This window comes from Rhinoraja longicauda, chromosome 6 (genome assembly GCF_053455715.1).
Source record: "Rhinoraja longicauda isolate Sanriku21f chromosome 6, sRhiLon1.1, whole genome shotgun sequence".
Taxonomy (NCBI): Eukaryota; Metazoa; Chordata; class Chondrichthyes; order Rajiformes; family Arhynchobatidae; genus Rhinoraja; species Rhinoraja longicauda.
Genome location: NC_135958.1, coordinates 15,643,528 through 15,666,071, shown reverse-complemented (window position 1 = coordinate 15,666,071; position 22,544 = coordinate 15,643,528). Strand labels below are relative to the sequence as shown.

Sequence of the window (22,544 nt, the reverse complement as noted above, 5' to 3'; positions counted from 1 at the left end):
GTGTGCATCAGGTAAGAGAATTCTCAACAGTACCAACAGTGTAGGAATTGTATTGAAAAGAGCATTGCGGTTAATTTAATGAGTCAGAGGGTATGGCCATGAAACTTAGCAGGCACCAGAACGACATGAAATTTGTGATCTCTGCTTATCTGATGGATGTGTCAGATGGAGAGGGGACCACACTGTCCAATAGATGTCCTCCAGACTGTGGGAGTCACACTGTCTAACATGTCCCTCAGAATATGGGTGTCAAACTGTCCTATATATCCCTCAAACTGAGGTGACACAGTCTGATAGATGTCTTCTAGACTGAGGATCACTGCGATGGATATCTTTCTGGCTGAGGGTTACACACTGCCTGATAGACTTCTCTCAGACTATGGATCACACTGTTTTATAGACATCTCTCAGACTGGGGGTCACACTGTTTTATAGACATCTCTCAGACTGGGGGTCACACTGTTTTATAGACATCTCTCAGACTGGGGATCACACTGTTTTATAGACATCTCTCAGACTGGGGATCACACTGCCTGATAGACATCCCTCAGACTGAGGATCACACATTCTGATACATGTCTCTCAGACTAAAAAAGCAAAATGTCATACTGACTTGTTTAAATTGAATTATTTACATGGGTTTTGAATCCTTTTCAATAAAATTGAGCTAAGTGTGTAGAAAAAGTGATGTGTAGCCAGAAGTAGCCTAACTGAGCAAATGTCACATTAAGACAGCAGTATCTGCTGAAGATCTGTCCTCCCTGGTCCATGTTACTCCTGCGAGTGCCCCCAGGAGACCCAGAGATTGAGTGAGTTTCTGCTCTCCAAGAAACATCTCATTCTCTGATGAATGTGGTCTTCAGCTCCCAGTGATGGAGATGGAGCGTTTACAGGCAGGACTTGGTCTCTAGACACTGATATCTTTCCAAAGTCTTCATTTTCCATTTGTTTCAGAGACGAAAACGAGCTTCCCTCCTGAAACAAAGGAGAAGACGATGTAATTAGGGAAAAAAATCAAAACACTACCAGTGCCCATGGTAGTGGGCACCTTGCCTGTACCTTGACTCTTCATCTCCCTGCATCCAAGCTATCCCCGGCTGCTCTGCTCCCACCAACAAACAATGTTTAACACTAGATATAGATGAAAAGGTGCCAACGTGTGTTAACCAGATAGTTACTCAAATATGCAGTCAAGTTCAAAATTACTGTAAATGTTTTTAGGTAAAGTTAGTACAAGATGGGTGGAAAGTACTTAACTGTGTCCCCTTAAGCTCCCTTTTTAAGATGTAGAAATAACTATTTTTCTGAACTAATGCATCAACTTAAGTTAGGTTAAAGATCCTTTATCATGAACCGGTGTCACACAACCTCAACCCCCAAGGCAATGTGATTTTTCTCCTTCTCCCACAACAGTCGTTTTACAGCCTTCTTTGAACTAAAGGTTTGGGGGGAAAAAAACTATAATCTGCTTTATTTTGTGGATGTTTGTCTCATAGGAACTGGGATGTGATTGGCATAAACTTGTTTCATGGTAAAATATTGAATCTTCCAGCTGAAGTCAGCTCCAAAAGAATCTTATATTTTAAGTTAAAATTGAACTCAGACTCTGGGGTTGAATGGACAGTACAACCACCTCACCACACCTCAAACAAGCAAAGGGTGGCAAACCTTCTTTAGTACCAACACATGAGGATGTGAAGGTGTAAGAAAACAAATGTCTTCAATTTGCCTACAGTACATCCTTTAGAAACAACTTCATATTGTTTAATTTTCCAGGTGTCAATTAGGTACAGAAATAATGTCCGTATGGACAGAAAGAAAGGTTTCCGCTGTCGAGAATGAGTTCCAGTGGATGCAAGTTGAGAAGTAAGTTTAGATGTTAGATTATCATTGGCATTCAGTGACATAACAAAAGTAATTGTGGTGTATGAGAAAATGAAAAAATGAGAACGTTTAATAAGGTAGTTTTAATGTTAAAAAGTATTAAGGCAAACATGTCATGAAAATTTGAGATATAGTATTTGAGATATAGAGGCAATAGTGATTCTCCGCATTGGAGTTCAAGACTCTTTAATTGTCGTATGTGCCAACAACAGAAAAATGACATTTTTACTTTCAGTGGCTTAACAGGCCAGTGGACACAATAGCAATATGCACAAATAATTTATTAAAATGAATATAACATGGTTGTGTGGTTTTAATAAAGGACTTGAGTTGAATCTATAAAGGTTACTTGGACACAATCTTTACATATTTTTTGCCCATTGTTGGAGGGCTGCTGACAATCTATTCAGAGGCCTAGTCCCTTCTTGAAGTGGCTCAATGCCCACAATTTGATGTCATTATCTACATCTCATATATTCCTATTTCTTACCTCTCAAGGATCTGTTCTGTGGCCTGACAGATGATCGAACCACAGCAATCTGCTGTCCATTGAGTAGATCCCTGCTGCTCAGTCACCAGTGAGCTTGTGACACCAGATTCCACTTGAGATTATTTGACCATTTATAAATCAACCTAAAGTATTCTGTTCAAATAGTACTTACTTTCCTCTGCACCACATGCAATAGTAGTCCCGGCATCCTAGGAAGCAGAGAAGAGAAACATGTGTGTTAGAGAAGTGCTTCAGCATGAATTCTGTTATTTATCCTGCGATGGTTTATCTTCCACTAGGGTCAGCTTTTACCACCTGGGGTTTTGGGTGAGCAGGAAAGGCGTTGATCTTGCTAACCAAATTTTTTATTTTCTGGCCTTGACTAGTCTGCTGCCAATTCAGAAGAGAGTGAACGTCATGGTGATGCAGTGGCAGAGTTGCTGCCTTACAGCGCCAGAGATCCGGTTTCGATCCTAACTGTGGGTGCTGTCTGCGTGGGTTTTCTCCGAATGTTCTGGATCTATGGAGATCTATGGCTCTGCCAGACCCCTAGACTATTCAACTTTGCTTCTAACATTTTTTCAATGTCAGTCAATTGTACACCTAAGGACTTAATCAGATTAATAGTCAAACATTGTACATTTGCTATCCCACAAACATAAATTGGAGCTTTAATTTGCAGCCTATGACCTTTATTAAAAACTCAAAAACACCTAGCAGCATATCATACAGGGATCGGAAATGTAACACCACTTAAAGGGTCTGCATTGTGACAAAGATGTCTTGCACACCGCATCTGCCAGGCCCAATATCCAATGCATAGGATAATGGGGATTTAAACAATGGTTACTCCAGCATTCTTTACAGAATTATTGTACAAATCACCACAGTGATCTTTGCTCCCTTGATCATTCCACACCTTGCAATAGAACTTAAGGTGGCACAACACTACAGCAAATAGTGTTGCACAGATCCTACAAATTGGACTCAATCTTGATATTATGTTGCTGTTGTCTGGAGTCTGCACATTCCCCCAGTGACCATACAGTATGGCTTTCCCCTGATGCTCTAATTTCCTACAACTCCCCAAAGACATACTGGTGACTGTAAATTGCCCCGAGTGTAGGCAGATGGCAGGGGAATAACCAGGGATGTTGAAAGCATGTAAGTGGGGATAGTTAAAGGGAAATAATTAGAATTAGACTTAAGCATTAACTTGATAGGCTCAATGGCCACTTATAATGTAGCAAGAAAATGTATAAGAACTTGGTCAGGTCAGATCACCACAAGTTGGATGATATTGTTCCCACATAGAGGAGATCTCAGTGTCTCTCCTCCATGCCGCCTTCATACACTCTTCTGCAGCAGATCTGCCATGGGGAAAATTCCTTTAAGGTATAACATCCTTCCCAGTTGTAAACATTCAAGCATGGTTCCTTTTACAAACTGATGTAATGCATTTTTTAATGGATTTGTATCCAATTTCATGGATTTTGGCAGGTATCTGAGTGGGTGTTAATACTGTACACACCACAAATTTAGTACACGAAAGGACAGCCAGTTCCAATATCTAGGCACTTAAGTTTTGTTGATTCTAACTCAGCATCCTGATATTTCCACACTCAACATTTCAATGTAGAACATACCTCGTTTGGTAACTGGTGTTTGATGACCGGCTGTGGCACAACTTTCCCAAGGCCCTGCACTAGCCAGCCGAAGACACTGAGGAACAGAATAATTAAAAATATTAAAATTCAAAGTTAAATATGTTAAAATATATTTTAAAAGTTAGATACTAAATCAGTATCAGCAGATTATTTCATTGTGGAGCAAATTTCAACCTCCCAAAGAACACTGTTCTCTAATTTCCTCCTTCCCCATATAAAGCCCTCCCCCCAGCTTATGACTTATCCAGTTACCCTACCTTTGCATTACCCCATCATCCACAAGGTATAAAATGGGTCACCCCATCTTGCTTCTTCCTCTACCATAGGACCTCTTCTTAAAGGTCCCCAGTACAAGATGAAGCAACAACATTCAAAACCAGTTGAAAGGACAAGAGATAGGGGTTCTGTAGAAGGGCTGAGGTGAAAACACATTGCATCAATTTTTACTTATGTGTTGCTCTGAACCCAAGAGAGTGACAATTCTCCTGGTCTCAGAATTCCCAGCACGGTGGCGCAGCGGTAGAGTTGCTGCCTTACAGCGAATGCAGCGCCGGAGACTCAGGTTCGATCCTGACTACGGGCGCCGTCTGTACGGAGTTTGTACGTTCTCCCCGTGACCTGCGTGGGTTTTCTCCGAGATCTTCGGTTTCCTCCCACACTCCAAAGACGTACAGGTATGTAGGTTAATTGGCTGGGCAAATGTAAAAATTGTCCCTAGGGTGTGTATGATAGTGTTTATGTGTGGGGATCGCTGGGCAGCGCGGACCCGGTGGGCCGAAGGGCCTGTTTCCGCACTGTATCTCTAAATCTAAATCTAAATATTCATATCCAAAATCAGAGCCCCGACAATGCAAACAGAACACACAGAGCCTGGAAAAATTGAGGAAATAACTATCATGAACATGCAGCCATTGCTTATATCACATGACTTCATTATTTCAAAAAAGGAAGGTGGAAGGTTGGCGTGTATGCCTGGGTTAATCCCCCAGCCATGTTAAGTCAACAGCACAACCCTGGTCCAAAAGAACCTCATTAATCAAAAGGCTCAACTCTGGCAGACAGAGGAAAAAAGTGAAGACTGCATATGACCATAATGCCATTTATTTGTAAGCTAACACCATGCATGCATAATGGACAATAGCATTACTTATCAGCACTGGCACATGTACGAATAGAAAAATATGTAAACAGTGAACACAGCACATGGAACACTTACCTTTTATCGTTCTCACTGATGCAAAAAAACAAAACAAAGTAAAGATAATAAGTCTTGCGTTTATTTACTTAAATCTCTGCACCAGAACAGGATAATAGCTGCACAATAGCTGCAGTATAGGATAGGAATGAATGGGGTGGGGCAGGTGCCAAGTATCTTTGCATTTACATCATTTACAGATTCCGATCTGGTGTTAAACCAGCTTACCAGATAACAGATAAGGTAAATTCATATCCATTAGTCATAGGAGCAGAATTAGGACATTATGCCCATTGAGTCGACTCCGCTATTCAATCATATCTATTTTCCATTCTATCTTTCCCTCTCAACCCCATTCTTCTACCTTCCCCTCATAACCTTTGACATCCTTACTAATCACTAACCTGTCAATCTCTGTTTTAAAAATACCCCATGACTTGGCACTCAATTCAATTGTTAATCATTCCATTTTGAAAATTAGGCAGGAAAACTGAGCAGTTAGAGGGAACGTTTATGCATCCGTGAAACAAATGTGCCAATGTGAAGATTCAAAATGGGAACATAAAATGCGGCTTGCTGCAGACAGAATCTGCAGGAACAAGGCACTACACATATTCCAACACAGTGCAGGAGGCTACTCTCCCATTAATTTCAGAGTAATGCCATCAGTCCCACCCCCCCCACTTATTTCCCTGTAATCCATTCTTTATCACATGTCTTCAATTTTAAGTCCTCCTGCCACCCAATTATACTAGGGACAATTTTTGAGCACTATGTAACCTACCAACCTGCACGGTTTGAGCTGTGGAGCGAAGTTGCAGCATCTGGAGGAAAGCCACATGATCACATTGTGAACATATAAACTCTACACAAACCCAAAAACAGATTTGAACCCAGTTAACTCAAGCTCTGCGGCAGCCAGTCTAACTGTTATGCCACTGTGCCATCACATCTTCAAAAGACCAGTGAAATCAAGTGAATGCTGTAACTGAAAGTATTCAAATTCATTTCTGGAGAGGTAAAATTCAACACAAAAATCATTGAACATCTTCAGTCCAAAAAAGAAAGTACTTTTTATACATATGGTAGTGAAAGAAAGAACAGAGCTACATGCCTGAATTTCTCAGGTATGTTACGTACGTTTGGTCCAGGAAATGGAACAGTCCATTTTTTTCATTGACTGAACTCTCTCCTCCCACCCTAACCTGTCCCCATCCCTGTGCCTGTCTCCACATTATGTCTTTCTTTTGGACACAGAGACTTTGCTCCAGATGCAACTAGAAACTGGAGAGGGTCCACTACAGTTAGAATTTCTAATCCTGCCCTCAAACGTTTTGTGCCATTAAGATGTGGGAATCACCACATCGGAAAGGGAGACCACCTAATAAGCAAATGAATACTCCCCAATGATTAGTGAGATCATCTTAACCATGCCTTTAGATCCCGAGACAAAACTCTGTGAAGTTGCAAGAAAGCTGCTTGAACGATAATACCTGGTCTTAGTAATTGCTTCGGACTTTGGTTGTTTCTCTTTGCTCATTGTAGGATTCAGGGTGGGTTCTGCAGGAGCAACTGGGAGAAATATAGAAGAAATTGCTTGAATTGGTACCAGCAATGCAAAGAGTCATTACACAAAACATCCAATTTAGCATCTTATTATAACATGGCCTTAAAATCTAGATCCACGTTTGCACACCCCTGCAATTATATAAGATAGTGACAAACCTTTATTTAGCTACAACCTAACCTGAAATGCAGACTGATATGAAGGAATTGTGATATTATTAAAAGGATGGGGTTAAATAATATCGTAGTAAAACGGTGGATTTAGGGATGACATCTGAATTTCTGAACTGTTAACAATTTTCAGTGTTTGTTAATAAAATTGATGTCTGATCTATTTAATACCTTCTATGATGGTGACAGCGGCTGGCAGTTTCTCTTTAACCTTTGTCACCTTCGCATTTGGTTTCTTCTCTTCCACTGGAACCTGTAAAGAAGACAGCACAAAACATGAAAACATTCCAAGGAGATGACAGACACACATTATTTGGTCCAACAGTAAGAATAAGAACAACCTCTTGAATTCTCTGTTGTTCCAGCAAACGTGGTGAATAAATACTCACCAAGTTGTGCAACATTTGTGGAGAAGGAAACAGAATTTATTTCTTCATTAAAGTTAAGGAAAATTATAGAGTCAAAGTGTGGAAACAGGCCCTTCGACCCAACTTGGACACACTGGCCAACATGTCCCAGCTACACTTGTCTCACCTGCCTGCTTTTGGTCCATATCCACCCAGACCTGTCCTATCCATGTACCATTCTAATTGTTTCTTAAATGTTGAGATAGTCCCTGCCTCAACTACCTCCTCTGGCAGCTTGTTCCATACACCCACCATCCTTTGTGCGAAAAAGTTACCCCTCAGATTCCTAATAAATCTTTTCCCCTTCACCTTAAACCTCTGTCCTCGATTCACCTACTCTGGACAAGAGACTCTGTGCACCTACCTGATCTATTCCCCTCATGATTTTATACACCTCAATAAGATCACCCCTTATCCTCCTGCGCTCCAAGGATAGTGTCCCAGCCTACTCCACCTCTCCCTATAGCTTAGACCCTCTAGCCCTGGCAACATCCATGTAAATCCTCTCTGTACCCTTTCCAGCTTGAAAACATATTTCCTAGAACATGATTAGATCATGTTACATTAATCGTCTTGAATAGTGAACTTGTTGGGAAATAAGTTCATTTCTGCTTTTATGCTAATTGATAATATTCTAGCCTGTGGGCAGTGAGCTCCGTTTTCAGAGGTGGAATTGGATGTGTATTGTTACAACATCATGCCTTTAACAGAGGACAAATGTCCACAATTCTCTTTCCAAAATGTAATTTTATATTTTCTCAGTAATTTCAGTACTTCCTGAATTTTATTCAGGTTTCCAGCATCTGTTATTTCCCTGTGGTGGTGAGGAGCTGCTTTAATGGATAAGGGCAAAACACAAAAGTGATGGAGGAACTAAGCGGGTCAGGCAGCATCTGTGGGGGAATGGATAGGCCAGGTAAAAGCCAACAGCTGGAAAGACTTGCAATATATCAATATATCAACTGAATCCAACAACATCTGTTAAGGTACAAGGTTAGAAACATAGAAACATAGAGGAAACATAAAGGTTAATCAGGGAAACCCTCAATACTGTTCTGTGAATCTCAATCTACATGTGATTTTCTCAGTCAGTGTTAGTATGATTCATAACACTGCTATTAACATTATTAATAGCAGTATAACAATTTGTAGCTCTACAAATTCATTTACATTTATATCACATTTAGTCCATAAAGTTATGATGAAATCCATTGAGGACTAGTCTCTGAATTACATTGTGTACATAATATAAAGGAGATTCACACTCAATTACCAAATGTTTATGTTATGGCAAAATGTAATGCAAGTGTGATAACATGCTGATTCCTTGCATAGTGTCTCTCAAAAGGTGAAAAACTAGATCTGAAATGAAAACAGAAAAAACTGGAACTATTCAGCAGGTCAAGCAGCAACAATGGAAAGACAGAGGTATCATTTTAACTGAGTGGCATTTTTCATCTTGTTGAGCTCAAACTTCCATCAATAATGTACGTAATTACACTTTTGAGAAGTTGACAAGGTCCATTGGCAGACACAAAAGCAGGTTACTGCAGCTTTCAATACACTTACTGTTTCTTCAGAAGAACTGGAAACAGTCCAAATGAAAGACAATGTTACTCACACAAAAAAATGAAATCCTACAAAAAACACTGGAACAATCAAACAATTATTTGTTCCTAAGTTCTAAGTCACTGGACCAATATTAAGCAGGAGTCTGACCTTGTTTTCTGGGGCAGCGAATTCAGTTTCCACTCTGGCTGATTCATATGCAGGCTGTGGAACCACGTTCTCCAGACTCTGTATGAGCCATTCAAGCACACTGCAAATCGTTTGGTTAAAATTGAAATGAGGTAAGATAGCGTGAAGGGATTTACCAATTAAAATCATTGTGAGGTAAAATAACATAAAGGAATTGTCCCCTTAAGATTACTTTGTGGACTGATGGATTTTTTTAACAAAGATTCGGATGAAATAGTAAATCTCATCTAACAGTGTTTATGCAAATTCATACATGTCCTAAATACCTTATCAAATCCAACATCTTAATCAACATCAGGAATACCACTTCTTACCTTCCCAGTACCCAACTTTCTTTCCTACCTTTGGCTCACAGCTGAAATTTTAATTCACACACTTTAGATTTCCAGATTCCATCTTCTTCAAAAATGTTATTTGGCCACATTGTGAAATCCAGCCTCACAAACTCAAGCTAATTCAGAAATCTACTGCTGATTTCTATCTTCACTCAGGTTCCATCACTGATCCACTGTCTCCCAGTCCTTCAATATTTCAATTTCAAAGCCCTTCTCTTCATCTAGAGATCTCCTAATGGTCTTGTTCTGCCATATCCTCTGCTCTTTTACTTTCCTTCCACTGTTCCACCCATTATTATTGGATCCGTTGGCTGCCCATCTTTGGGGTTTTTTACTGGAATTCCCCTGTGTTTTCCAAATCCACCACCCACAATTTTGGGCACCACTTCCAACTTTGCTGTCTCTGCCCCTCTGTTAAAGTTGTTTTTGAGCCTTCTCACAGTACAGATACAAATAGGAGATTAAGGAATAAACTGCAGAGTGATGGCACCTCATACATTTGCATGCACTTGACTGAAAATAAATGAATTTGAAAATGTAGTTACAATTATTGCTGTAGGAAAGTTAACCAACTAATATCAATATATCGAAATTTCATAAAGCGCAATGAAATCAAGGATCAACTGATCTTTTTTGGTGGTCATGGTTCAGGGATATATATTGGCTTGTTAGAATTTCATAGACATCTTTGAACAATGAAAGAGGGATTGTTTGCATCCACCTGAACAAACATTTTGGGCAATGATCTAATTTCACACATTACAATTAATCCCTAAATCAATGCTGGACTTGCTCATGGTGCATTGAAATGTTAGCCAAGATCATGTGTTGAGATCAAGTACTCTGTGACATTTACGAATATATTTATGGAGTGTGTATGCATGTGTGTTGATTATTAAGGTAAAGTAATCCCTATGAGTGTAACTGGAACATCAAAAATTAGGCGAGAGATTCAGAGAAGGATCATCAATGTCTGAGTTCTTAGGGTGCATCTCTGCTTTCAGATTTATCTTTTTTTTAGGAGAGAAGTTTGTGAAATTCGTATATGTATGGCTGCTGCTAAAACCACGGTGATGGCACTAGTTATTAGGATTGTAAAGCATGGTGGTTCATTTATTGAGGGTGAAGAGAAAGGGGTGGGGGGGATGCAGGTTTACAGGCTACAGCTGTCCTTACATTTTACTGGGAACAGTTCAGTGGTGTGGTGACATTTCAGTATGAATGGTTTACAAACTGAACCATATAACAGTAGACCCTTTAAATGAATTTAACAATGGTATTAATTTAACAATGGGTGGTATGTTACCTGTTGCCACTGGAAGATGAGCGAAGCCCTTCATCAGTTGGGACTGTAGGAGGAGGGTTTGTTGGAGGTTCTGCCTGCTGACTGCACTTTTTAGAAGTTTCAGGTACCACAACTTCCGCCTTCACCTCAGGTTCTTGTGGAGGTTTAATTTCTGACTGAGATTCTGACAATACAGAGAAAGGACCAATGGACCTAATTCAGTTCAAACAGTACAACATGGTGTTTACTGCAAAGAAGTACACCAATCAACCCAGAGTGTTCATGCCATTGCTTCTGCTCCAAGTGAGCAAGTGAAGGAAAAATCTTCACAACTGAGGCATTCTGTCAACAAATGGCTGAAATGTTGCTGGAAGCTTTTCCTTTACTGCTATTGTTGGTAATGCCACGCTGTGTCTGAGCACCATCAATTTCCTCTCAAACCACTGAATACGTTCACACAAGGTGAAAATTATGTGAAGAGTCATTAACTCAGGATGCATTTCCATCATCCACCTGATCCATTTCTCCCAATCTCTCGCTCTCTCAGCCTGACCCCTTGCTGTCTCTTCATTCTTTGGTCAGCTATCCTTTTCAGCATTAATAAGCAATATGAAGAGATGTAGGAAAGATCATGAAGAATTTATTGGTATCAAGCAACCTTGCTTGTCCATGTTACTTGATTCTGGGGTAATAATCGCCTATTAACAGTCGTCTCAAATAAAGGGCTGGCTATTCAGGACAGAGATGGGAAAATATTCAATGGAAACACAGCAGCAAAACAAGATTAAGTCTACTGTTCACGTAGAAAATTAAACACTGTTTGTTTAACGTAATACATAGTGATCTCACTGTCAGTAATACAATAATACTGTGTAATTTCTGAGTCTACTAAATAAACTCCTGCAACTATTAGCAGACATTTCGTCACCCTGTGAGTAGTGAACCTTTGGAATTCATTAGTGTTTAGAGGGGCTCATAGAAACTATAAATTTCTAACAGGACAGACTGACTAGACGATACTCCCAATGGCTGGGGAGTTCAGAAACATGGGGATTGCAGCATCAAGATATGGGACATGCCATTTAATACTGACATCAAGAGAAAATTCTTCAGCGACGGGGTGGTGCACCTGTCGAAATCCCTACCACAGAATAAAGTAATTAAATACACTCAAAAAGGAGATTGTAGATTTCTTAATGCTAAAGGATCATGGGATTTGGAGGAAAAACAGGAACAGAATACTGAAGTGGATGATCATCCACAATCATATTGAATTGATCATTCAATATGATTGTGGATGATCATCCACTTCAGTATTCTGTTCCTGTTTTTTCTCCAATCCTATCCATGCTCCATTTTGTTTTAGCTCCATCCATGTTGATCTATGTATCAATCTCATCAAAGGAAAGTTGGAATAATAAACTATGGAAACAGCAGTCAAACAGGATTAGGCCCACTGTTCACAAAGAAAATTAAATACTGTTTGTATAAGGTAATGCATAGCAATCACTCTGTCAGTGATCCAATAATCCGTGTAATTTCTGAGTCTTTGCTGAATAAACTCCTGTAACTATGAGCAACAATAAGATTCTAACAACAATCAACTAATTTTCATTAACTCACTTGTGTCAATGGGCTGTTCTTGTTTCTGTGGATTTGCAGGTTCCTGGATCAAAAAATGAAATATTTAACTAACAACTATAAAAAAATACTGATATGTTCTCATGATACATACGGAATATGATTATAGTTAGTTTTAGAAATGAAGCTGGTAGCTGCATTGCGGAGAGTTCAACTGACACATATAATCCTTCTGATACTTTATTAAAATGGAAAAGACGTAGGAATGGAAATATTATTGTGCGAAACAACTGTGCCATGCCAAAGTTATTTTAGCTCAGAACAGATCCATTGTGTGTGCTGAGCAGACTTGGGGAAATTAGCTCCACCCACAGTTAACTGGCTGTACTTAATTAACCCTTAATGTAAATGAATCAAAAGGTAAATGATGGGCATGTGTGAGAGATACATTGCAGAGGCACAGGGGAATAAGGAAGAGGGAATGAACTAATGGGATTGCTCCCCTGAGAGCCGAGATCAGCTGAACGACCTCCTTCAGTATTGTCTTCAGTGTTGTCGTAGATATAAGAGAAAGAGTAAGGTTTTTCTTTGTGTTTCTTTTAGTACTGTGTAAATCTGTGTTTGGAGCTATTGATTATAAACTTGGAGTAATCTTAAACTGTTCTTGATGTTCACTCCTGCTTGAAAGGGGGAAGAATTTAGGTTCACTGTTTTACTTCCACAGGGTCCTTCAGGGAATTGGTATATTACAGTGCCTACATTGTAACATGTGGAAACAAAGAATTGCAGATGTTGGTTAATACACAAAAGGACACATAGTGTTGGAATAACTCAGCAGGTCAGGTAGCATTTCAGGAGAACATGGATCTGTGGTGCTTTGGGTCAAGACCCTTCTTCAGACTGTCTGAAGAAGAGTCTCGACCCAAAATGCCACTGTTCCATGTTCGCCAGAAATGCTGCCTGTCCCGCTGTACACGCCACTGGAAATAAATGGGTCTACTGCGGATAGGGTGAGCAGCTTTAAATACCTCGGAGTCCACATTAAAGAGGATCTGACATGGACAACACACATTGCTGCACTGGTGGGTAAGGCAAGGCAGCGCCTTTACCACCTCAGACAGCTGAGGAAATTCAGAGTGTCTTTGAGGATCCTTCAATGCTTCTATTCTGGGGCTGGAGAGAGCATCCTGTCCAGCAACATCACAGTCTGGTTTGGGAATAGCTCTGCCCAGGACAGGAAGGCCCTGCAGAGAGTAGTGCGTTCGGCTGAACGCACCATGGGAACTACACTCGCCCCCCCTGCAGGACCTATATACATCAGGAGGTGCAGATCAAGAGCAAGTAAGATTATGGGGGACCCCTGCCACCCCAGCAATGGACTGTTCCAGCTGCTACGGTCAGGCAAACGCCTCCGCTGTCATGCTGTGAAAACGGAGAGGATGAGACGGAGTTTCTTCCCACAGGCCATCAGGATTGTTAACTATTATATCTCCAGGGACTACATTTTATTTTGTATTTGCAATTGTATTTTTTGCACAATCCGCAGGCATTGCCACTTTCATTTCACTGCACATCTTGTATGTGTATGTGACAAATAAACTTGACTTGACTTGTGTTACTCCAGTACTTTGGGTCCTACAGTGTTTAATGTATTACTATACTTTGTTACAGCAGTAAGCATCACACAGCAGCAGCATTTGCTCTCAATACCTGGCTTCAGTCAGCCCTCTCTCTCACACACAGCCCATCACATAACACACACCTTCTTTGTCACTTTTGATGCCGTGGTCACCTCCACAGGATCAGTTGATTTAGGTTTATCTTCAGGTTGTGGTAAAACCACTTTGAATCCTTGCACAAACCAGCTGAGCACTCCACCTCCTGAGTCCCTGTCCCTGCAAAAAGAAAAAAGCACACCACTATTCTTACAATCCACTGCCTCCGGAGGTAGTATCATCAAAGGGCAAAGTAGCTGCATGCACTTGCAACAAAATAAGGCTGGAGATAAAAGGATCAAATGCAGACAGAAGAGAAGAACACAGTGGGACATCTGCTGGTGCTTACAACAGCAGGGAAGAGTGCAACAAGAAGACGGCACAAGAGGAAATACAGAGAAATGGTGCAATCAAGACAGCAATGATGAAGGTAGAGCAGACAAGGAGAACAGAAGAGGATGGAAAATAATTGAAAACAAATTGATAATTGCAGTTTTATAACACAAAATCTGAATTTTGACATTATGAATGCTTCATGTGCTGTCCATATTTTTATAGCTGTCCCTGTTCCTTTAGTGTGTTGCAAAACTGTAGCCATTGATGATGCTGTCTAATTGTAAAGATGTCCTTGGCTTTGGAAATATGACAACAAATTTACAAATGTCAAAACTAGCTGTTAAAACGTTCCATGTCAAAGGGGATTAAAGTATCATACATTTGTATCTTCATTGGAAAATTGTATTCAGTGCATAAAAAATGGATGGACAATTTTCTTCATGCATTGTGTTCCATAAACGATTAGCAACATACTACCTGGCTTTGTTGGAAACAAGAACCACCAAAATATACTTAAGTTCAAGTTTACCAAATGGTAAAAAATATAGATCATCGCTATAGGGATTGTGGATGACTCAACTGATGAGGATTTGAAAGGGTAGGGTCAGAGAAATAATTCCCTCTGTGAAGTCCACAGAGACATTGTCTATTCAGGTACTAAATCAAAAGACAGTGTTTCACACAGAGGGTTGAGGAAATCTGAAAGTCAGTCTTCTGAAGGTTTGTACTTGTTGGATCAAATTAAATTTCTATGACTCTGGTTGATAGGTTTTTATTAGCTCATGGAATCATGCAGCAGGGATCTGAGTGAATGAATGGGTTTGAATGAGTTGACTAAATTGTGGAACAGACTTGAAGGTTTAATGACCCACTCCTGTTCCAACACAATGCAAAGGATTAGACTTCTTCCTAATGATTGTGGTACATGTATCTACTTACCACGGCACAAGAGAGACCATACAGCTCATTATATTCATGCCAATTCAAAACAAATTAATTCCCTCTCTCCTTATTATCTCTGAGCAAATTATTTATTCCTACTCACAAATCCATCAACTCCCCTTTGATTATCATATCATATCATATCATATATATACAGCCGGAAACAGGCCTTTTCGGCCCACCAAGTCCGTGCCGCCCAACGATCCCCGTACATTAACACTATCCTACACCCTAGGGGACAATTTTTACATTTGCCCAGCCAATTAACCTACATACCTGTACGGCGCAACTTACCCATCACCAATTAACCTACCAATATCTTTGGGGATGCAGAAAGAAACTGGAGAGACTGGTGAAAAAACAGAGGGAGAGCATGCAATCTCCACACAGGCACCTGTGGTCAGAATCAAAACCTGAGTCACTGGAGCTGTGAGGTAGCTGTGCTAGCCGTAGCCTATGGTGCTGCCCACTGATTCATTTTTCCTCCTCACCCAGGGAACCCTTTACAGTGGCAAACTCTTGACTTCCCAAGAGCCTGATGGTCTGCATCCCAAGGTACTCAAGGAGGTCGCTCAAGAAATTGTGGACTCATTGGTGATCATTTTCCAATGTTCAAAAGATTCAGGATCAGTTCCTGTGGATTGGAGGGTAGCTAATGTTTACCCACTTTTCAAGAAAGGAGTGAGAGAGAAAACAGGGAATTATAGACCAGTTAGCCTGACATCAGTGGTGGGGAAGATGCTGGCGTCAATTATTAAAGAGGTAATAATGGCACATTTGGATAGCAGTAAAAGGATTGGTCCAAGTCAGCATGGATTTATGAAGGGGAAATCCTGCTTGACTAATTTTCTGGAATTTTTTGAGGATGTGACAAGTAAAATGGATGAAGGAGAGCCAGTGGATGTAGTGTACCTAGACTTTCAGAAAGCCTTAGATAAGGTGCTGTATGGGAGGTTGATGAGCAAAATTAGAGCACGTGATATTGGGGGTAAGGATGTGACATGGATAGAGAATTGGTTGGCAGACAGGAAGCAAAGAGTAGGAATAAACGGGTCCTTTTCAGAATGGCAGGCAGTGGAGAGTGAAGTGCCACAAGGCTCCGTGCTAGGTCCGCAACTATTTACAATATATATTAATGATTTGGATGAAGGAATTAGAAGTAACATTAGCAAGTTTGTGGATGACACAAAGCTGGGTGGCAGTGTGAACTGCGAAGAGGATGTTAAGAGGTTGCAGGGTGACTTGGACAGATTGAGTGAGTGGGCAGATGCACTATAATGTAGATAAATGTGAGGTTATCCACTTTGGCAGCAAAGGAGGCAGATTATTATCTCAAGTGCAACGAGACCTTGGTGTCCTTGTACACCAGCCACTGAAAGTAAGCGTGCAGGTACAGCAGGCAGTGAAGAAAACTAATGGCATCTTGGCCTTCATAACAAGAGGATTTGAGTACAGGAGCAAAGAAGTCCTTCTGCAGTTGTAGAAGGCCTTGGTGAGACCACATCTGGAGTATTGTGTGCAGTTTTGGTCTCCTAATTTGAGGAAGGACGTCCTTGCTATTGAGGCAGTGCAGTGTAGGTTCACGAGGTTAATCCCTGGGATGGAGGGACTGTCATATGAGGAAAGATTGGAAAGACTAGGCTTGTATTCACTGGAATTAAGAAGGATGAGAGGGGATCTTATAGAGATGTATAAAATTATAAAAGGACTAGACGGGCTAGATGCAGGAAAATGCTCCCAGTGTTGGGGGAGTTCAGAATCAGGGGACACAGTCTAAGAATAAAGGGGAGGCCATTTAAAACTGAGGTGAGAAGAAACTTTTTCACCCAGAGAGTTGTGAATTTGTGGAATTCTCTGCCACAGAATGCAGTAGAGGCCAAATCACTGGATGAATTAAAAAGAGTGTTTGATAGAGCTCTAGGGTGCTAGTTGAATAAAGGGATATGGGGAGAAGGCAGGCACAGGTTGCTGATTGTAGATGATCAGCCATGATCATAATGAATGGCGGTGCTGGCTCGAAGGGCCAAATGGCCTCCTCCTGCACCTATTTGCTATGTTTCTCTGTTTCTTGTGCATCCCATTCTAGTGCCCAAGACAAAGCGCATTACTACCCCAGCAAACACAGTACTGGATCTGAGAACCACAGTACTGAATCGAGTCTCAGTCCCTTAATTGGTACACGTGACAATAAACAGACCTTTGAAACCTTTGAAAATTGCCAGGCAGCATTTCACAGAGATACTATTGTCTACCTTGCAGCAAAGTAATGGTCAGTTTGGTTCCCTGATAACATGTAACACTGATCATGATTACTGAGCTATTGAGCTTTAATAAGCAAAGATCATCATTCCTCTCACTTTGAATAGCTAAAAGGCCACTTTTTTTTTTACAAGATGGCGAGCTTACTGCTGATGCTGGTCAGATGGCGCTTCACCAACACATGGTTGACTTGATGATTGGGTCTCTTGAGCTGGAGCACACACTGGAACTGGAGCTGGTGCTTTCTCGGGAACTGGAGCTGGAACCGGAGCTGGTGCTGGTGCTGGCGGTGGCGGTGGTGGTGGTGGAGGTGCCTTAGACTCTGTCAATAGAAATAAGCCTTCTGAATAATTCTTGGCACTGAGTTAAAAAAGGGGGAAACCATCAGCCAATGTTCCCATTTCTGATTGCTAATCCGCGACTCCGCGTTAGTAGAAAATATATATTTGCGTATCTGTTGGTGTTAGCAGAATTAAGTTCTGCCCACACAATGAAATAGTTTATCAATCTATGAGCACTCAAGACCGCTTTTGAAGGGCAGGCACTGAAAGGCAACCACTGTCACAGGAACGTACCACAGAGCCTGATGTCTTAACCAGGTCAGGAGAAAGCCAAGGAGGGAAGACAACAGGACAAGCAAACTGTTCATCCTAATATTTCTACTGTTCAAAATCTAAGACTTGGAGACAAAATTTCAAATTGCCAAAAGCTGAGATAAAGGCAGAAAAAAATTCCTCTGAGGAAAGGCACTGCGAAGATTGTGAATCTGGGCTGTGAGATAAATATTTTGTGGCACGTAGCTCTCTTATTGAGAGGATTCACAACAATAAATCGAGAAGTGGAAATGTTATTTTCGTCTTCGTTCATTTTTGAACAGAATGAATATTCTCAGAAATTCAAAAATGTTTAATTAGGATGGTAAAAGGTATGTTAGGTTTTATTGAAAATGTTCTGAATAGAGATATCTTGCTTTAATTATGTATGGGCCTGGTGAGACTGTATTGGGAATATAGGTCTGTACTCCCCATGTATTGATATACTTTTGTCGGAGTGCAGTAAGGAATCACAAGATTAATTTCTGAAATAACAGATGTGTTCTGTAGGTGAGATTAAGCAGGCTTGGGTGTTTGGAAGTATGAGAAATTATCTTATTGAAAATATAAAATTATTAATAGACTTGACAGGATTGATGTAGAAACTTTCCATGGCTGGGGTGTCTAGAACCAGGGGATAGAGTCTCACAATCAGTTAGAAAATGGATCTCCCATTCCTTCTCTCCAGAGATGCTGCCTGTCCCGCTGAGTTACTCCAGCATTTTTTATCTATCTCAAAATATGAAGTCAGCCATTCAAAGCATTACCAAAGAAATATGTGCTCAATTGTTGAATACATTCAAGGCAGAGATTGCTAGACTTTTAGATATTAATGGAATCGTGGGGAAAGGGATTAGTGCAGTAAAATGACATGGAGGTAAAAGATTAATCAGAATCATATTGAGTGGTTGTATGGAGACAAGACACTGAATGGTTGACTTCTAACTCTATTGTATTTTATATCATGGGAATTTGTTAGTCTTTCGGTATACTGGACAGAGGAATCCAACCCTAGAGGGAGGTGGAGGCTCAGTTGTTGAGTATATTCAAAGCTGAGAGGGTTTTGGGCATAGAATCAAAGGATGTGAGGACAAAGCTGGAAAGAGAACAAAACACAGTATTTGTCATGGTCTAACTGAATGGGAGCACAGCACTCCAGCAACTATTTCTTTTTTTTTTGTATTCTTAAAACAATCCCATTTATCTGGTACTTTGGATCCATTTAAACTTTTTAAATATTTGTTAATTAATGACTTCCCAAGGAACGGTTAGCATTAATGTAACACAGCAGCTTAATCAAAGAGCATATGTTTTATCACCTTGTGAACTTTAAACCGATCACAATCAGAAATCATGTTCTGTCACTACTACATTTGTTTAGGTTTCTGAGAGCAACGTCTGAGTAAATCAAATGTCTCCCACAAACCGGTTTATCTTAATTTAAAATGAATATTTACCTCCTATTGGTTCTTTTTCTTTATTCTGTTTGAAGGAATCCATATATATTATAGATGGTGAGTAAAAAAAGTAAAAAAGAGACAAATGTTGGTGATTCAGGAATGCACAAACAGGTTAGAATATGGGAAAAAATAAGACTGGGTTGGGACAGAATTCTGAAACAATATAACTCACTTCTCACTTATTAACTCACTTACTGCAGTCTGAAGAAGGGTCCTGACCCTAAACGTTACTTATCCATGTTCTCCAGAGATGCTGCTTGACATGCTGTGTTACCCCATCACTTTGTGTCCTTTCTTAAACTCACTTCTAAATACCTATTTTCTAGTCTATTTTGACCAGGATTCTAAGAAAAGTCCATTTCCTTACAGTAAACATTTTCAGAATAACATTCACTCCTCTATTATGCAGAATTTTGCAATCTGGAGAATTGGTCATTTCAAAAATACCATTGACGTCTTTAATGTATAGTATTTCAAATTATATTATTCACTTTCTTCAGGGCATGACAATAGACAATAGACAATAGGTGCAGGAGGAGGCCATTCGGCCCTTCGAACCAGCACCGCCATTCAATGTGATCATGGCTGATCATTCTCAATCAGTACCCCGTTCCTGCCTTCTCCCCATACCCCCTGACTCCGCTATCCTTAAGAGCTCTATCTAGCTCTCTCTTGAATGCATTCAGAGAATTGGCCTCCACTGCCTTCTGAGGCAGAGAATTCCACAGATTCACAACTCTCTGACTGAAAAAGTTTTTCCTCATCTCAGTTCTAAATGGCCTACCCCTTATTCTTAAACTGTGGCCCCTTGTTCTGGACTCCCCCAACATTGGGAACATGTTTCCTGCCTCTAACGTGTCCAACCCCTTAATAATCTTATACATTTCGATAAGATCTCCTCTCATCCTTCTAAATTCCAGAATGGCTCTGGGTTCCTCCCACATCCCAAAGATGTGTAGGTTGGTAGGTTAAATGGCCACTGTAAATTGCCAGCAGTATGTTGGTGAGGGTTAGAATCTGTGAGGAGATGATGAGAATATGGGGAAAATAAAATGTATGATTGATGTAGATGGGTGGTTGATGGTAAGTAAGGACCTGGTGGAATGAAGAGTCATAGAGCACAGAAACAGGCCTTAACTCTAACTTTCTTCATTTTGCACTCCAGTAGCCCACTTCCCTCCTCCATCGTATAAAATTCCAATGTCCCATCTACTTGCCCAATTGCAAAGTATTCCAGTACAATATTTTCACTCGAATTAAAGACAATTCTAATATAATATTCTCTTCCCTTTTGCATACATCTCCATATTGATAACAATTCTAATGTAAAAATAAAATTAAAATTTTGAACACCATCTATGGTATATTGTATAGAACCCAGTGTATCACCCTCCACAAACTTCACACGTATAGTGTCTCCAACGTAGTAAAATGTCATGGTTCTTCACATGATCATAAACAAAAAAAATAATGCATTAAAATATTATTGCAGGTGACTGCTGCTTGGTTATAAAGATAGGTTTTGAGGAGCAGTGACCTAGAGGAGAAGGAAGATACAGAGAGAAAGGGAAGTTAAGGGAAGGAATTCCAGAGTTTGGAGTTGGGGCAGCTAAAGGCATGGCCACCAATGGAGGAATAGGTTAAAAACAGGATACACAAGTGATCTTAATGGATCGTAGGGATGATGGCATTACATTACAGAGACAGGCAACACTCTAGCAGATAAAATGAAAGTTTTAAGATTGAGACATTGCTAATTCAGTGAGCAAAGGGGTGATCAGTAGATTGGATTGTACATGTTGGCATGGGCCAAGCTTAAAATGCTCACATAACCAAATGCATTATAAATGTACAAACCTTTATCATGGTAATTGTTTAAGTGGAGACATTTACCTCTGCATTCTTCTCAGAATCAGATGCACCCTTAGGAAGTCTTGAGCTATCAATATGCCGTGGGATAAATCTGCTCGCATTTTGTGCAATCCAGACCAGGACTCCGCCCCCAGAACTGCAACAAATATTCAAGAGGAATTAAATCTGCCAAGCCTGTGGTCAGAACAATGAAAAAGTGGACAAGCGAGGGCATTACAAACCTACCGTCCTGCTTTGACTGCACTGATTGGAATGTGTTCAGGGAAGCAACCACAAGCCTTGATGAATATACAGACACTGTGACATTTATATGTCAGCTTTTGTGAGGACAGTTGCATTCCCACTTTAGGACCCAGATCAGGTTTAACAATAACAAGGCTTGGCTTACAGCAGAACTCAGACAACTCCGCCAGTTTAAAGACAAGGCCTACAGGAGCGGGGATGCAGACCTCTACAGGCAGGCCAAGTACAAGCTGAGAAGAGGAATCAGAGCTGCGAAGGATAGGTACTCTGAGGAGCAAGTTCTCAGCTAATGACTCATCTTTAGTGTGGAAGGGCTTGCAAGAAATCACCAGCTACAAGAGGAAAACCCTCCACTCCTTGAACAATCATCAGCTGACCAACGACCTGAACGAGTTCTACTGCAGGTTTGATGACAGAAACATAACCCCGATACCCCCTCCCCCAATCCCACTCCTCCCCAATCACCACTTCACACCTATTTACAGCCTGACTCCAGTCTGCAAAGACTGAACCCTTCCCCACCCACCCCTCCCCAATCACCACTTCACACCCACTTACTGTCTGACTCCAGTCTGCAAAGACTGGGCCCTCGTCCACTACCCACCCCCTCCTTGCTGCCCAACATCAGTCTGGCCACTTCTCCATCACTAACAACAGAATTTGAGGAGGTGGAGAAGCTATTCAGGAGACAGAAACACCAGAAATTTCCAGGACCGGTCAATGTTTCCCCCTCTACCCTCAAACTCTGTGCCGAACAACTGGCACCAGTCTACACAGACATTTTC

At 40.7% G+C, this 22,544-nt stretch overlaps 1 protein-coding gene across 1 annotated transcript in view; it reads right to left on the bottom strand.

The window, feature by feature from the left end:
- Positions 1-22,544, bottom strand: part of LOC144594268 (uncharacterized) — a 117,492-nt gene that overhangs the window by 78,348 nt on the left and 16,600 nt on the right. The window contains exons 6-17 of the mRNA XM_078400533.1: positions 21,538-21,652; positions 19,642-19,666; positions 17,739-17,913; positions 14,102-14,234; positions 12,382-12,424; positions 10,780-10,942; positions 9,100-9,199; positions 7,145-7,226; positions 6,730-6,808; positions 5,258-5,272; positions 4,021-4,096; positions 2,547-2,583 (exon numbers count right to left, since the gene is read on the bottom strand). Of these exons, the coding sequence (XP_078256659.1) occupies positions 2,547-2,583; positions 4,021-4,096; positions 5,258-5,272; positions 6,730-6,808; positions 7,145-7,226; positions 9,100-9,199; positions 10,780-10,942; positions 12,382-12,424; positions 14,102-14,234; positions 17,739-17,913; positions 19,642-19,666; positions 21,538-21,652 (1,043 nt within the window). The remainder of the gene's footprint in view (positions 1-2,546; positions 2,584-4,020; positions 4,097-5,257; positions 5,273-6,729; positions 6,809-7,144; positions 7,227-9,099; positions 9,200-10,779; positions 10,943-12,381; positions 12,425-14,101; positions 14,235-17,738; positions 17,914-19,641; positions 19,667-21,537; positions 21,653-22,544) is intronic.